The sequence below is a fragment of the Apium graveolens genome, chromosome 2, assembly GCF_009905375.1.
Source record: "Apium graveolens cultivar Ventura chromosome 2, ASM990537v1, whole genome shotgun sequence".
Classification (NCBI taxonomy): domain Eukaryota; kingdom Viridiplantae; phylum Streptophyta; class Magnoliopsida; order Apiales; family Apiaceae; genus Apium; species Apium graveolens.
In genome coordinates, this window is record NC_133648.1 from 296,106,290 (window position 1) to 296,124,258 (window position 17,969).

The 17,969-nt window shown below is 33.4% G+C and overlaps 1 protein-coding gene and 1 non-coding gene across 3 annotated transcripts; one reads left to right on the forward strand and one right to left on the reverse strand.

The window, feature by feature from the left end:
- Positions 1–253: 253 nt before the first annotated feature.
- On the forward strand, positions 254–360 carry LOC141710320 (small nucleolar RNA R71). The gene has a single exon (XR_012570846.1). It is a non-coding gene; the product is annotated as a small nucleolar RNA R71 (small nucleolar RNA).
- Positions 361–10,102: 9,742 nt separating this feature from the next.
- On the reverse strand, positions 10,103–17,372 carry LOC141708626 (phytochrome A-associated F-box protein-like). 2 transcript variants are annotated; one of them, XM_074512343.1, is made up of 2 exons: positions 16,267–17,371; positions 10,103–10,666 (listed from the first exon to the last, which is right to left on the reverse strand). In XM_074512343.1, exon 1 carries the CDS (start codon positions 17,197–17,199, stop codon positions 16,288–16,290), a length of 912 nt encoding a protein of 303 aa, XP_074368444.1. In that variant the 5' UTR covers positions 17,200–17,371; the 3' UTR covers positions 10,103–10,666; positions 16,267–16,287. The 2 variants fall into 2 exon arrangements, with proteins under 2 accessions (XP_074368444.1, XP_074368445.1); XM_074512344.1 differs by lacking the exon at positions 10,103–10,666 and adding an exon at positions 11,743–11,760 and having other exon boundaries at positions 16,267–17,372.
- Between the last annotated feature and the right edge of the window lie 597 nt (positions 17,373–17,969).

Genomic DNA, 17,969 nt, shown 5'->3' on the forward strand with positions numbered 1-17,969 from the left:
GATCTTCATAGACAACGCCTTTAGTTGAGCAGTGATAGCCGTAACTGTATCCACTTCAAGAACTCCTGCTACCTTGCACTGTGGACATCTCTGAGTTGGATACTGATATTCATTAGCAGCCATCAGTTCAATTAGATCATAAGCTTCCTCATAGCTCTTTGCCCATAATGCTTCGCCTGATGCTGCATCGAGCATGGGCCTGGACTGTGCTCCCAACCCATTGTAAAAACAAGTGATGATCATCCAATCAGGAATTCCATGATGAGGACACTTCCTAAGCATCTTCTTATAGCGCTCTCAAGCTTCACATAGCGATTCTCCCGTTTGCTGCGCAAATTGAGTAATAGCATTCCTGAATGCAGTTGTCTTCGCCGTAGGGAAGAATTTAGTAAGAAATTTCTGAGCAAGATCTTCCCAAGTAGTAATCGAACTAGCTGGTAGAGAGTGTAACCAGCTCTTAGCCTTGTCCCTCAGAGAGAATGGGAACAGTCTCAGCTTCACAGCATCTTCAGAAACACCGTTGAACTTGAAGGCGTCGCCGATCCTAATGAAATCCCTAATGTGCATATTAGGATCTTCCGTTGGAGAACCCCCAAACTGGATTGAATTCTGCACCCATTGAATTATGTCAGGCTTCATCTCAAAGTTATTAGCTGTGATAGCTGGCCTGACAATGCTAGATTGAATGTCATTGATCTTGGGTTGAGAAAAATCCATCAAAGCTTTCGTTCGTGCTGCTGGATATCCCATTGTAATGAGTATCTGAAACACAAACAAATAAACCGTGAAAGTAAAAGTATTCGAGTCAATGAACTTTAACGACCACTGATGACAAGCACATAAACTAAAAATTAACTCCGAGTCTCCGGCAGAGGCGCCAAAAACTTGTTAGGGCGAAAATATGCGCTAATATTCACGCAAGTATACGCGTTCACTAGTAGTATAAGATATAAATCAGATTCGTTCCCACGGAGACTGGTTTAGGTTAAGTTCAATTTATGCACCTATGCAACAATGTATGGTTATGACTCAATGCTAAGACAAATAACAAATTGGGTTTTTATTGAACTAAGAGATTATACTTAATAACATTAACTAAGAGAATTGAGGTTGAATTAATATATATGAAAACATGGGATTCTAACTTCATTAAATACTTCATTCAATAGCCTTATTATTCTTAACCTTAGCATATAATGGTGATGACACTAATCAGATAACACGAAACTAGTAAACGCCAACTTTCGTTGCACGAGTACCATTCTACCAGACATCCATAAAAGAGATAGAAACTGAATAGGCACCAATTATATTGAGACCCTATATGTCTATAGAATTTGACAACATAACGGTTTAAGCACAAGTTATCCATAATGATTACATAGGGCAAGTAAAACGGTTAGAGTTACCCACTAATCATGCATACAATACATGAACCTATGCTAGAATGGCAAGTTCTAAACCTCTATATTCACTGTCGCTTCAATAGAGATTAACATGCTATCTTATATGTTAGCTACGCACATAAGACGAATAAGCACAATCAATACTAGGATATCATACAATTACCACATACCAAGATATCAAAACAATTAATTATTGAAATCCATAAGTAAATCCGCTAGAATCCCATGATAACGATTAGCCCATAATTGAACTCATCATCACCATAGGTTCCAATGAAAGCATGGTATAAACAAGGTCTTAATAAACTGAATAATAATTAAAGTACGAATAAACGAGATCTAGGTTCAACAAGAACGAAAACGAGCATCCAAAGTTACAATTAATTCAAAGAATCACAAGTTGAAAACAATATCTTCTTTTTCGGAGTTATTTTGTGCTTCTAAGTCTTCTCCTTGATCTACCAATCTTCCTGGATGATGAAAACCCTTTTTTAAGTATATATAAGCCCATATTGGACATGGACCCTTAAAATCGTCAAATTCCACTCAAAAAAGGCCTTTTCAGTGAAGTCAGCCGCGCATCAGAGCGCGGCCACGCGGAACAACAGGTGAGCGCCTCCACCTGCGGGCGGGCGCCTCCTCCAGCAGGCGGGCGCCTGCAGCCTGTCTAGAAAAAATCTGATGAATCTTATTTTGGCCATAACTTGAGTTCTGCTCGTCAGAATTAGGCGATTCAACTGCCCACGCGAAGCTAACGAGATTCTCTACAACTTGACAATGGACTTGGCTTCCAAATCTGATCACTTTTCATATTTCCTTTAAAAGCTCATTTCTTTAATTAATTGATACATGAAATGCAATAACACAAAAACACATCAAAATACCAACAACTTGAGTCCAAAACACCAATTTAAGTTTGTAATAAAGCGTTCCAAGTGGATATAAAATCCACTTATCATTATACTCTATTTTATATATTAGATCCTGATATACTTCTTATACTTTGATTACCTTATGCAAGTCTTATAAGTTTGAAATAATATTCACTCCTTTCATTTATAATGCTTATTTGTACTGGACCAACTTGAACTATTTTGAGGTAATGAGATTTGATTAAGTGGCATTGTCAAAAAAATCAGAACGCATGATCATTTGAGACATCTTTCATGAATCCATATTGTGGTAAGTAAAGGTAAAAGATCTATAGACCTGAAACCACTATGTTCTTGATCATTAAATTTTCTGATATTGTACTTCGGATGTTTGTGATCTTCAACACCCTCAGTGGTTTTAGAAACTGGCTAGGAGCCTATCAAACCTCATAGGTTATAGCCCCAGTCATTAGAACCAAACACTTCTCAAACAGTATTCCATTACCTTACTCTGATATATCCTCCATATTTTTTTCTAATTCACTTAACTTCCTTGAAATATCAACTTAGTGATCAGACAAAATTACCATTTGGTATTGGAGTTGCGTTGAGAATGAGGGAGATATTGCCAAGAAGCACCTCATAAGGAAGGAAAGTTCAACCTTACAGCTTTGTCTCTCACAAAGAAGTGGAGCATCTATAACCTCATACATCTGTAAGCCCGTCTGTGTTTTCAAAAGGATATGGAGCTGGAAATTGTTTGATTTTAATTCTCAAATCATAGTCTGTGATATATAAAATGATCTTGGACTCTAATTTTTGGGTTAAGATCTTGGAGACTCTGATAAGTCCTCACAGACTTCAGAAGAAATCTTTGATACTTAATGGCATATCATTGATCATTGGTTATCTTCCCATAATTAAAATATGGAAATGATTTTGCCTTTATCAAAATAGCAACTTGTAAATGAGGACTCGGATATCATCTGACGAGTTTATGAGGTATACTTCTTCATGGAAGTTGAGGGATATCAGGAATTCTTCAACTTATAAGAATCCTAATTTCCCCTCTCAGAAGGAATATTTCTGAATCTCTAGACTGAGGGTTTCCATCCTTGAAGGTGGGAGGCAACTTTTCTATGAAAAGGATTTTCTTGGAGGTACACTTGGATGTTTGGAGCTTTGAGTGAGTGACACACTGTGAGACTGAGTCACAAACACTTGAGTGTAGAATGGAGTGAAATACAATATGAGATCACTAAACAGAAATCACACACTTGCACTGTGAGGAAATGGTTACAATACATAATCTCTTCACTTGGTTGTTTGTTCGTAAGATTCCACTCTGATACATTTTGAAGGATTACTCAACTAAGGGTGAGAGATTATATAAATGATTATAGAGATTATCAAAATTCAATAGTTTTTCTGAAACTAAGAAGGGGAGTTTCCAACTTTATTGTACTAAGGAAGGGATTCTTCATCTTAGGGGGAGAGATTATTGGGTTTCGATTTTCTTAGTTCCAAAATATTTTCTATGTACTTTATGGGAAAATCTGAAGATTTTGAAGACAGTATTTGGAGAACGTATCTATCTGCAACTTTACATAAAGGAGAGAAGAGCATGTTCTCTGCTGACGCTGAATGTGTATAGAAGATGCGGTATATATAAAGATAGTATTATTTCCAAGTCCAGAGATAAAAGTTGAAAGCTGAATGAAGATTTTTTGTTATGATTAGTTGAGTTATCCTCCAAACTGTGGCTTCTCCATTATTATTTGACCAGGTGTGAAAAGACATCTTCGATTAATTACTTATTTTGGTATTTGCATAATTTAACATAAAATTTAAAACATGTATATCCTCTCCAAATAGGCATGAATTTAATTGACATAATGAAAATCCATATCTAGCAAAATAGTTTCAAAGATGATTTTAAGTATATTTATATTGTTAAATATAAATATAAGAGATATTCCAATTTACTGAAAAATCAAAATATATATATTTAAGGAATATACTCTAAAATTCAAAGCAATGAGATCGTAACAGAATTATTGGAATATGATCTTTCTTAGACTCTCTTGCAATATTAATAAGGCAACAAGTTTGAAAAAGAAATATCAGAACTTGGATATTCTTTAGAAGGCTCGTGCTAAATTTATTTCAAAAACTAATATTTTTAAAAAGGATAAAATATATATCTTTCACTCCATAAGTATTTATAAATCCAAAGATATATATTTTTACACTCTTAGAAATTAATATTTGATAAAGGAATACTAATATCTCATTTTATCCTCCTTCTCATATTTTTGAAAGTAATGTTCTCTCGTATCTCAAATATATTATTTATCGGATAAAATATTTTTAAATACTTAAAAATATTTCCAATACTCTCAAAATATTTTATATTTAAGAAAATATATTCTAAGTATTTATTATAGCCCAAACCGAGCCAACAAAGTATATCTGCTTTCATAAAAGATTGTTCATATTTTATTTGGAACTGAACCTTGATTTAATCGTTTTAAATCCAAAAAATACTTCCACTTGCTAGGAAATCTTATAACTTAAGATTTGTCACTTAAATGGTATTTTCTATGAATGGTTAAAGTTTCGTAATTTTTTGAGTATTCGGGTGTGATTTTCGGCGTGTTGACTAAGATTTTGACCGAGCGTTTGACCAATATTGACCAAAACTTGCAGATCATTATTTTATGATATTTAGATAATTATCATATTTTTGGTTGTATTTAATAAAATATTTTCAAAGTCTTTATATTTAATGGTGCTAATTACTTAATTAATTAAGTAATTAATGATTAATTGAAAAAGTAAAATCCATTATTATATAATTAATAGCTACTGGGATTTTTGCTCCATAAACTTGTTTGTCCTATATGCAAGTTGAAAACAAACACAACTAAACCTCCACCTCATCAATCCACACCACTTTCTTCATCCACCATTTATTTTAACTCAATCTCAACCACTTCATTCACCTAACTCCTTCTATAAATAAACACTCACCCCCCACTATTTTTTACACAAGCTAGGAGCTAATTATTGTTGGGAATTTTCAAGAAATATTCTCTCTACACTCTCTCTAAAATCCAAACTCAAATACTTCATCTCAAAAATTTTCTCTCTTACAAATATATATCATATATTTAAGATTTTTGATCTTCAAGCTCACTTCCACCAACCAAGCTCTATCGTCCCAAGAAAAATTCATCCATACCACTTTCTTGCCTCCCGAAGGGCTGCCCAAGTTCGACCAACAAACCAAAATCCGGCCCAAACTCCGGCAAATTTTTCCGGCAAACTTTTTCGTTCATCTCTTAAAAGTGGTAAACCTCTTATCTTTTGTTTGAGTCTTAACTGGCCACACTTAATATTCATGTAAGAATCTTAGTACCACCTTCTCTTCATCTCTACAAGCTCTTATATATAATAACTTAAAGAAAAATAAATCTGTACAAGGATTGTTTTCTACAAATTATACACTTCTAGCACGAAGTGATAATTTCATACAACGCTTGGTTTATATGCCTAACTAGCACCTTTAGTATTTCGTGGGAATTAAATTACAAAGCTAGCATTTTATTCTTTAAACTTAAACACACTTATTTTGACCATATATTGATATATTTGTTATAATTGTTTAACAAGACTTAAGCGACTTCTCTTGCTAGCACCTTTAGTGTTCCGTGGGAAAAACTTAAGACTTATATTATATAAATCTATATATACATATTTATTATATTTAGTTAAAAGATTTAAGTGAATTCCTTTAGCAGCACCTCTAGTGTTTCGTGGGAAGATCTTAAAGGTTTTAAGTAAATATAAGTACATATATAATCGTGTAAGAATTAAGCGACTTCCCTTACTAGCATCTTTAGTGTTTCGTGGGAAAAACTTAAAGCTTATATTGTATTATATATACACACATATAAATTGTGCTAATATAATTTAAACTCTGCTCTTATATTTTGTGATATATTTTTTTTAAATTACGCACATTTTATTCTTTCGGCCAAATATTTTATAAGTGCAAATAGTTAAAGAATAAGTGTAACGTTCTTGATTTATAAAAGTCTACACACGACTATATTAAACGAGAAATTATTTTATCAAAGATCCGAAAGCTATAACGCTACACCAAGGACTTGATATATTTATTACTTCGGAAATGAGATATATTATTCAAAATGAAGTAATACCAAGTATACTATAACATTCATTTAATCTAAAGAAAAGTATACATTAATATTCTTTTAAGAATATTTGTACGTCATCCGGTCTAGTTAAGTATATTACTAGTCCAAACTCTTTTAATCTATAACGGGTATAGTTTCATAGATATTGTCTTCTTCATTTTGCTGTGAGGTGAAGTATAGTGAGGTGATTATCGTTCTAAGACCCAAGTTCTAGACGTACTAATGGGGAGTTAGTAGTTTTCGCACTGTGAGGAAGATGAAAGACTCAAGACTAACTATAAGATTCAGGATTGGAAAAAACTTAAAAGGACAAAGACTACACCAAGAGTTCTACATCAATTTTGAAGAAATAACAGGGTGTTATTATCTAAGATAGGTTGTGTAGGTTTGCACATTTATTTTGAGATGGTAACCCAGAGTTACGCACCAAGACAAATATTTGTGGGGTTGTAAAGGCTTCTCCACTTACGTAAGGAGCAAGGTTATATTAAGGGAAAAACTCGGGTCCTGGAGAGGAGCTCGGGGACTGGACGTAGGGGTGAGCAAATCTATTAGAGGTTGCGCCATCGCGAACCAGGATAAATCTCTCGTGTGGTATTTTCTTCCTTGTCTTTTATTTCCGCATCTATAATTTGCATCGGTAAAATATTTAAAATAGGATAAATATTTTTAAAAATGTTAGAATAATTTTTAAATTGGTAATTAAGTTATTCAAACTCTCTTCTAGCTTAAAATAGCCCTTTTACGGGACTTAAACAATTGGTATTAGAGCAGTGCTTTTTAACGTGTTTGTTAAGTGATTTGCAGATTTACAAGCACAACAAAAAGTGATCTGAAATGGCGTATCTAAATATCATTGGTTGTGGTGAAGGTCTATCTAGCTCTCACCCTCCTCTATTTAATGACACCCACTTTGCAACATGAAAAATGAGGTTTCACATTTATGCTAGATCTCAAGGAGTCAGAGTTTGGATGGCCATAGAAGATGGAGTTGTTATTTCTACCAAAACGGTTGATGACATCATCATCGAAAAGAATGTTAGTGAATATAACACAATAGAGGAAGAAAGAATGAATATAACTGCTAAGGCAGAAATGGTACTCACAAGTGCACTTGCTGAAAAAGAATATAAAAGAGTAAATAATTGCAAGTCAGCACAAGAAATATGGGATAGATTAGTGGTTACCTACGAAGGAACCACTGATATAAAGATTCTCGGATGGACACTTTGATCCAAGAATATGAGAACTTTAGACTCCAAGAAGGAGAAAATATCATCGACATGGAAACTAGATTCACTCGCATTGTCGATGAACTATCTCAACTCGGAAAGAGTTATACACAAAATGAAAAGAATCGAAGAGTTCTTAAATCATTACCTCCAAGTTGGAAGGTTAAAGTAATCACAATCAAATAGATGCACAATCTCAATGATTACAAAATAGATAATCTATTTGGAAATCTTCGTCCATACGAAGAAGATAATCTACAAGAAAAAGTCATTCCAAAAGTGGAAGACAAAAAGAAAAACATGGCTTTAAAATCGATACTTAAAGATGAAGAAGAAAACGATGATGAATTAAACGAAGAAATCCAAAATCTTGATGAAAGCGAAATTGCTTTACTTACGAGACAACTACGTCATGTGCTTCAAAGCAAAGCTCAAAGATACGGAAAAAGGCTTCCTTAAATCAAATAATCAACAAAGAGTTTTTAACTATAATGGAAGGCCAAATTACTCTCAAAAATACACTCCTAAATATAAGAGTAATTTTTCGTCAACGAGCTATAATAAAGGCAAAGATATGCAAAACACTAATGTCTATAATAATAACACTCCTACTTATACTCCTCCCAAACAAAAAGAACAAAATACGGAGGAAATACAAGAGGTGTGTTACGAATGTAAAAACCCGGTCACTTTAAACGAGAATATCCTAAACTTATAAAAGGACGATCTCTTGTGGCTGAGAACGGGTGGGATTTAAGTGAAGATGAAGAAGCTCCAAAAGCTAGTGAAGAAATTGTGAATCTATGTTTAATGGCTATCGGGGATGAATCTACTCTAAAGGAAACCTCCACTTCAAATCAAGAGGCAAGCCTTTCTTCAAACTTAATTCAATTACATGAATCTAATTTGAATCTTGTAGATATGAATAAACATGATTTAATTGAACTTGTGGTAAACATTAACAACAAGTATAAATATCTTGACAAAATACAATCATCTATTATGATCCGAGAAAATAAAACTCGAAGAAATGCATTATAATCAAAGTACGGAGTTTACTCGGATGATGGACTCAAAAGTCCAATATGAAGATGAAATTTCATCTCTAAATATTCAAACCCACTTACTTAAAATTGAGAATAATACTCACAAGGAAAATATTCTCAAACTAGAAGTGGAAAATGTGTCCTTGATCTTCCAATCTGAAGAAATGGAAACTAAGAAGTTAAAAATTAATGAAAATATTACTCCATCCGTCCCTCTCAATTTTTATCGTTTCTAAAAGAGTGTTCGGCACGCATTTTAAGATGAATATAAAGTATAGTTCTATAACTTTTTTAAAAAAATTTCTTTTTCTGAATAAAAGTATAAACATTCTATTTTTATTCAGAAAAAGAAAATTTTTTAAAAAAATTTAGAACTATACTTTATATTCATCTTAAAATGTGTGTCAGACACTCTCTAAAAACGATAACAATTGGCTGTGACTGAGGGAGTAGTAAACTTCACATTGAGTTGTTGAACCTAAAAATACAAACGAGTCACTTACTCAAGAAAGTTCAACTAAATCTCAAATAAACAATCTTGAAAAAGAGAATGAGCTACTACAAACCAATGGGCTTAAAGAAAAAGATTTAGAACTAAAAGCTCAACAGTTAAAACAGGAAAATTTCTAAGCTCATATCTCAAGTTAAGGATCAAGAAATAATTCTTAACAACAAGATTGATGCCTTAAACAAAAATAAAGAAAATCTTGAAATTGTTATTCAAAGATTTACAAAAGTCCATGAGATACTAAATAAAATGGTACATTCTAAAAATTCCTTTAACCATGAAGGTTTAGGATATGATAAGAATATTCAACCAAAGAAAGTTGTTCAACACCATGAACAAACTAAAAATGATTCTCATAAATCACCTTCATTTACATGTTCTTTTTGCAATAGACACAGACATACCGTTTCATATTGTAAATTTAAAAGTGGTGAATTTAAAGGAAAGCATATATGGATTCATAGAGGATATAAGTCATATAAAAATGTTGAAAAGAATGTATTACATCCTAAGGTAGCTAATAACAATCAAAGACAACCTAGATCTCAATTCTTTCAACCACCTATTAGGTTTGAAGATAATAAAACAAAATATCATGATATCTTTCATAGAAATAATGTTTATTATCCAAATTATAGAAGCATGATATATCAACATGGAAACTCTAACAATTATGCTAGTACAAGAAGATCAAAATAAAATAACACATATCCACGGGGAACACTTTATAATATTAGGAATGATGCATCTAGAAATCTCTATGTGAATACCAATGCTTATTTAATGCCTAGATTTTTCCATGCAAATTCAAATGTTACTTATGATGTACTAACCCCAGGACCATCAAGACAAAAGGGTACCTATGTATTTAATTGATATATTTTATAGGTATGCCTTACGACTAAGCAAGACTTGTGGTACCTTGATAGTGGATGTTCGAGACATATAACCGGTAATAAGTCACTCTTGAATAACATTAAAAAGATCACTATTGTAAGTGTCATGTTCGGAGATAGAAGTAAAGGTATCATTATTGGCATCGGTGACATCGGGAATAACCACTTCAAGATATTCGACGTACAACTAATCACGGGACTAAAGTACAACTTAGTGCTTATTCGCCAAATCACCGTGCAATAAAAGTAAATGACCATAAAATGGAAAGCTGCTTATTCGCCAAATCACCGGGTGCTTACCAGGAATGCAACTTGGTGCACGACTTGACCACCCAAACACAACCAGATCATGTCAATTGGGCAGACAGCTAACAGAAGTGCTATGTAAAAGAAGCACTACCACCAGGATATCAACTGCCTAGCACCAGGCAGTTCTTTTCCCCATAATCCCGTGGTCAGCAAGTTGCATTTTCAGTCAACACCCTGTTTAGAGTGAATTCACAGCTTTATGTTATATCATCAAACATTACACAAGATCAAGCAACCATACTTTTTGCAAACAATATCCACTACTGTAATATTCAGATAAATGATCTGTCTTTGAGTAGGAATATATTATGCCTGAGAATTTAGAGCAAAAAAAACATTTATAATGTTAATATACAGTATTGTCATGGTAAAATAAACAACTAAAAGAATTCAACAAGAGAAGAGTAGACAACCCTGAATATTCAGTCCAAGTATAATTGATTTACTTGCTATGTACTAGACAAACTTTCTTTAGCAAAACACATAGCTAAAGCAACACTGCATAATGTACATAAAGAAAACTGCAATTGATGTGTGATATTTCATGACTATAATATAAACAAAAGTTGTATAACCTGAAACATATTTTATATACCATATTGGTCATCCCACTCTCCTATCACCACCGGTAAGCACCCTCCAAACCCCAGACTCCTTAAATTTTCCAAAATTCCCCTATTAAGAATGTGCTTGCACTCCTCATCAATGCGCACACAACCAGGCCTTCACAGGAAAATTCCAAGCCGTCCACTAGTCGACGACCTTTCTCCTCTTACACACAGTTTACTCAAAACCATCATAGATATCAACAACCAATTTTGGAAAATCTTAACTTCAAATTGCTCTCATTTATCAACTAACACGTCATCTGGTAATATAATAAAATCAGACATAGAAATGGGGAAATCATAATTACCCAATTGAGACACGCTGACAGGGCCCACTTTACGATTTCCAAGACATACACCAGCCAGATTAAGACCAGGGTAACTGAAGAAAAGCTTGTAAAGGGCAGTCTATCCGCTAGGAGGAGAATCAGCAACGATGTTGGAGAGAAGATCTAAGACGAGGGAAACAATTGTCTGGTAGAATTTAATTTAGAACAAAGGGTATGCAATAAGGAACACAACTACGAAAGACACGCAGGATGAGGCCAGTCTCATGGATCATCATCGAGATTCAAAGTAATTTTCAAACGAATGTCATCAGGCAGTGTCTAGAATAGACCGTTGTCCATCGTATATTTTGAGATACTTCAGATTGAATATCTATATAAGGATCAGGACTTCAGATTCTTTTACTTAAATGCTTTTGTAATGCAAATTCTACGAAAAGTAATGCTTTTGCATCTCAACCAAATTCTCAAATGCAATCAGATATACGAGGGATACAAACCATCTTAGCTTACAAAGAAACAAAATCAGCATCACACTCCACAAATTACCAATCTAAATTTTACAAATAACTAATTTATAACTTTTATTAAATCTTTAACTTTTTAAGTCATAGTTTCTTCATGTTAAGATGAATAATAATTACTCAATATATATATAGTATTCATTATTTATGTTAACGTGAAAATACTATGACCTAAAAACTTACAAATTTGTGAATGCAGATAAACAAATTCTATAAAGAGAAAAATCACAATAACATATAAAATACTAATATTCATATTTTAACCATGCAACGATAATTCAAAAAATGTGCATTGTGATTTCTAAGTTGTGATGTTTACGCAAGTTATGCATAAATTAATGACAAAATTACATATGTGAGACTGATTGTACTTGTAGAAGATATACAACTGCAATACATAGTATCACGAATATGCAAACCACCAGACATATTATACCAAGTGAAAAAAAAAAAGTTAAATAACATCAATTATTACACATCACATGGAAATTCTATATTGTAATATTCAGTGCTATTAAACGTGCAACGCTGCCTGAAGCGCAAAGCCTCCTGGGGCATTAGCGCAACATGCAAAGTGCGGATTCATCAAACACAATTAAATATACATAAATCATAGTATATAATGAAATACATTATATATTTATAGAACATTAATAAGCAAAACTAAATTATGATAACGATAAAACAACTAAAATCAGCACATAAATTCGAAGTCTATAAATTTAAAGTTTCAGGTAACAAAAAAATGCACAGCTAATTCATTATTCTTCATCTTCATATTCTCTTCAGGCAACACACTCAAATTCAAAAATATAACCGCATTTTACACTGATAATTAGTATATATAGCTAATATCTTAGCATAATCATTAATATATACTTATAAAACTAACCATCGCTTCTTATAAACTAATTACTGATAAAGAAACAATTAGAAGATAAGTATAAGTGTACCAGTGTGTAAAATCAGTAATTTATAGCATATGTGTATAGCAGTGCGGAGTGTAGTATAGCAGTTATATATATAAGACTAGGTGTGTTTTAGTCGCCTTTTATACAGATAGAAGAAGGAGAAGACGTCGTGTACATGATTGTTGGCTGAGAAATATAAATTTTATGACCCAGTCAGAGATGAAAGTCAACATCTGAAAAGAAGCGCACTGCACTTTTCTGCACTTAGCGCACAGTGCATAAGCCCAAGAAGCGATGCACTTACTTGAAGGTAGGATAGCGATGCCCTTCAGCTTCGCTTCACATCATATCTCGCAAAAGCGAGCGCGTATGTGTGCTTTTAATAAAACTAATAATATTACAAAATATATTGTTTATATTATAATTATTCGCATCACATCTCGCAAAAGCGAGCGTGTATGCGTGCTTTTAGTAAGTCTGATAATAATATAAAATACGCTGTTTATATTATAATAATTTCGTCATGGACCCACTTATTACCTCTTGTAAAGGTATGAGAAGAAATAAAACAGAGTAAAAGAATGTTACGGCGGCCGCTACAACAAAAGTGTTACGACAGACATGATAGTAGAAGACGGCGACGACGAACAAGTATTGGTAAATAAGTCCTTAAAAGTTGTTGTGAAATTAGGGGAATGGTAAAATTATCAAGAAGCAAGAAACGGTCCGGACTCCGGGGAAATGTCCCTGAACCCCTTAGGTGAATCCCTCTTCGGGCGCGCCCCGTGCTATATTGCCGCACGGGGTGGCCGCGCCGTAATGTGAAATGAATAACTATAAAGGATTAGCAAGGTCCCATAACAAAACTGGGAAGTGAATGAAATATTAAAAGAATACAAGTGAAGAAGAGGAGCCCTGGAGTGACCTCCCATGCCTAGGGCGCTACCTAAGATTGCGGGGAGCCTCCGGAAAACATATTGAAGGCATCATTCTGTAGTCTTGCTAGTTGTCCTAGGGGAACCACTTAGTGTGTGCTTTGGGAGCCCTATCTCTGCATTCGCCGGGTTGTCATCATCACCGGGAGACTTTGGGGTTATCTCGCACTTTGCACTTATACGCTTGAGATCACATGTCCTGTAGTCTGGTGGGTTATCCTCATCGGGGGCAAGGATGCGCTTGAGCATTTACGGTAAGTCATGGCTATACATGCGGTTACGATCGACGAAGATAGCGATAGCGGATGGGATATCCACCGGCTGAGGAGTTTCCTTATCCGTGAAGTTCCGAACTACGTAGGGTTTGATCCTCCATAAAAAGGAGGTACGTAGGCACATTGTAAGAGATTGAAAGTGAAATTTCTATACGCAACCACCAAACACCATTGCGATCTCAACCCCGATTCATCATAATCACCAAACTTCGACGACTTTTACGACGAAGGAACACCGCTGCAGATATTGATTTCGGCCGCGAACCTCAAATCTTTGTTTACCAAATTCCTCCGTTAACAATTACTACTTAGTATAATTTTAAAATCTGGGCAAGCTGACTTGGACTTCAGACCTGATAATTATGCTATTATGTACATGTACTCCTATTAGAGCATATGCACCCGTCTCGGGCCTCAATTCATCAATTAAATTGATGGAGTCGATTACTATTCATCCTAAATCAACTTCTTTCCTAAATTTTTATACACCCCCATGGCTATATTAGTTCATCAATTACTATTTATCAAATAAATAATACATTATAGTTGCTATCTTACTTAATATTGAAATTTTTATACTTATTTTTAAAATGACCTCTAAATTTTAATTGTCTATACTTAATATTGCTATATTTTATACTTATTTTAAGTCCATCTTTTATTAATTATCTTCTATATAAGAATAAAATTATTAATATAATATATTATATATATAAGTGTGCTTAAGGTAGATAAATTTTAATCTAACAATATATACTATTATATAATCTTCTTACGTTAACAGACAAAATAACTCAAATAATTTTTCCAAAATTATGTAATTTTGGCTACATGACATCATTTAACTTGGACGCTCATAATCACCTTCTGGTTAATTTATTTCAAATATATGCATTTGATTAATATTACCTATTTCGTTTTCAAAGTTATGAAATATTTTCTAAATTCATATATTAAAGATATATAATAATTATTTTTAATAAAATTTTAAAATTCAAAATTATTATATCAACATTTACTAAAAAAAGATAACGTCTTTACAATAATATTTTTCTAATTTACACAGATTTTACCTTATTATAAAATTTTGTGTAACAGTCTAGTCTAACAGATAAACACTAAATAATCTATACCTAAGATATTGTCAGGTGTTTAAAGTAAAAATAAAATTTGGTGAAACCCCCAATTGATACCCGTCGAGTACTCCTTTGATTTTTAAAGGAGGTATTAATGAATCATTGCTCGGTTGATAATTGATGGGAGCAATATCTGACCACTGCATCTCACTTGCTCACTAGTCCATCAATTCTTCTGCTGAATCAACTAAAAACCAGCCCGGTGCATATGCTCTTATAGTCTGTCCCAAGCATTTCTTTACATTTAGGTTGGGCATGGAAGACAAGTAAAGTAATAAAAAGGAGAAGTTGGTAAGTCTCTCTCAATATTTAACAAAGAATATTTTTGTCATTTTGAAAATTTTAAAAGACTGAGATAGACCCCCGAAAAAGAAACTTACAAAGAAATGGTTGGGTTGCAATATTAAGGGTAGATAAATGACTAACAAATATAGTACTAGTAGAGAAGCCATTTAATTGATCATTCATACAACTTAATCCATAAGTCTACACTGCAGTATCAACTACCAAGTATTTAGTAAAAAAGAGTACATTTCCTGCAATATTTAGTCCTACTACAATTAATTAAATTTACTTTTTAAATATTAGACAAACTTAGATGGACAAATCGAATGACTTTCTTTTGCTTGGCAAAAAGAGCAGCTAAAACAACTTGTAGCAAAAAGCGTACTGCAAATGATGCATAAAGATAGCAAAAGTTGTACAATAATAACTTACATCATATATCATATTTATCATCTCAGTTAAGCTGCTACAATGACACAAAAGACCTAAATTAAAAGGCAAGGAAACCCCCGGTCTCAAAACCATGAAGGCATACATAAATATAATATATCATGAACATGGACAAATCAGTAAGTAAATATATAAGTGAGTAAAAGATGAATAAACAAAAAAACAATAAAAAATTTGTCGATTATTCGTCAAACAAGCTGCAAAACCTCAGTTTTAATAGTAATAATAGCATCATATAATCAATAAAGCACATGACAGTCTTACAACAGTTACAAAATAAACTAAAATAAGATATGCAGAATTTGAATAACTAATTAGTCTCCAACGCATATCTACTTAGGTGAGCAAAAAACAAAGTAATACCCAAAAGCAGCAAATCAGAAGTCAGGTGTACAAAGGCCAATCAGTCCAGGCTCCAGAAACATGCCCATTCTCACAAACATAAGCTCGAACAACCGGCTCCCCATCCTCATGAAACCCAAACGCCCGTCTCAGACAAAAAGCAGAATGCAGATTCCAAGTGTGCTTGCAAGAACAATAAGCACAACTCAAATCAACCTTATTCCGATCACCATAACTAAGCGTCCTCCAGACCCTAGACTCTTTAAAATTCTTAAAAATGCCTCTAAACAGCATATAATTCCGCTTCCCATCATTATGCACACAACCAGGCCAACCACAAATATACAAACAATCCCCTCTAAACCGACTAGCCAACAACTTATTCCCTTGCTCACGGCTCAACTCGCGAGCCCCACAAGCCAAATGTGATCCTACAAACCTACAAATCTTCCTCCTCTTACACACATTACCAACAACACCATCATCACTACTTTCATCATCCACCCATTTCTTTAAAGAAACATCATTTAAAGACACAACAGAATCAGAAACTGAAACAGGGTTATTAAAAGTACCTAACTGAGCCAAATTGCTGGGACCCACATCAAGATTTTGATTAAAAGTACCAAACTGAGCCAAATTGCTGGGAACCACATCAAGATTTTCAACAACAACACCAGCCTGAGCAAGACCTGGACAACAAAAGCAAAGCTTGAAAAGGGCAGACCAACCACCTGGAGGAGAATTGTTAGGCTCAACACAAACAAGATGAGAGACAAGTGAAGGGATTGTTTGAGTACACTTAATTTTCCAACAAAATGTGTTTAATAAAGAACAAAACTTAGTGGAAACACAAGCAAGATGAGCCCAGGCTTTTGGATCATCATCAAGATTGAAGATGATCTTGAGAACGACATCATCAGGTAGCTTTGAGAAGACATCTGTGCTCACCATTTTAATTGATTTCGGATGGGTTTTGTTGTGTGTGTGTAAAGTTTGGATCTTCGATTTGATTAACAGGAGAGTGAAGAAAAACAAGCAGGTTCAGTGAATGTAGTTTGTTGGTTCTGTCAGATTTAACAATTGGGGCAAGTTTGGGCTTAAAAACGTTGTCATTTTTTTTGCTAATTAAAAGGGTTGTCATTTAATCGTTTACAAGTTAAAATACTTATTACTAGTTCAATAAAAGAAAAAGAATGTGAAACCAATTCAAATACCGGTTACCCGTGTCTATATATATTTAACTTTTCTCTTAATTGTATTAAATCAATCCTAAGATCAATCGCGGAATAATAAGCGCCACAGAGTATTAGGAAAGAAGTAGAGTCAGTGTGGATTATTTTATAAACAAAAAATATATGTCCTCGATTTTTACAACATTTCCATTCATATGTAATTATTTTATTTTATTTGCCCCAATATTAGGACTGAGATGTATTTTCATATATGCTCATGTGTGTGTTTTACATGAGTCCAGTAATCACGTTTTGTTCAATTACATCATATGCGTATTTTAATTTGAAGTCATTAATAATTGTTTTGATACTAAATTTATGGTAAAATTAATCTCTTGTAAGTTTAACCTGTATTTTAATTGTGAAATATCGTATGCATATTCTTTTTGGGGTCTAATGGAGAACCAAGTCATGATTCTCTTTAAAACGGTGTAACATGTTCATCATATATAATTAATTAATATGTATTAATATGTATAGTTTTTAATT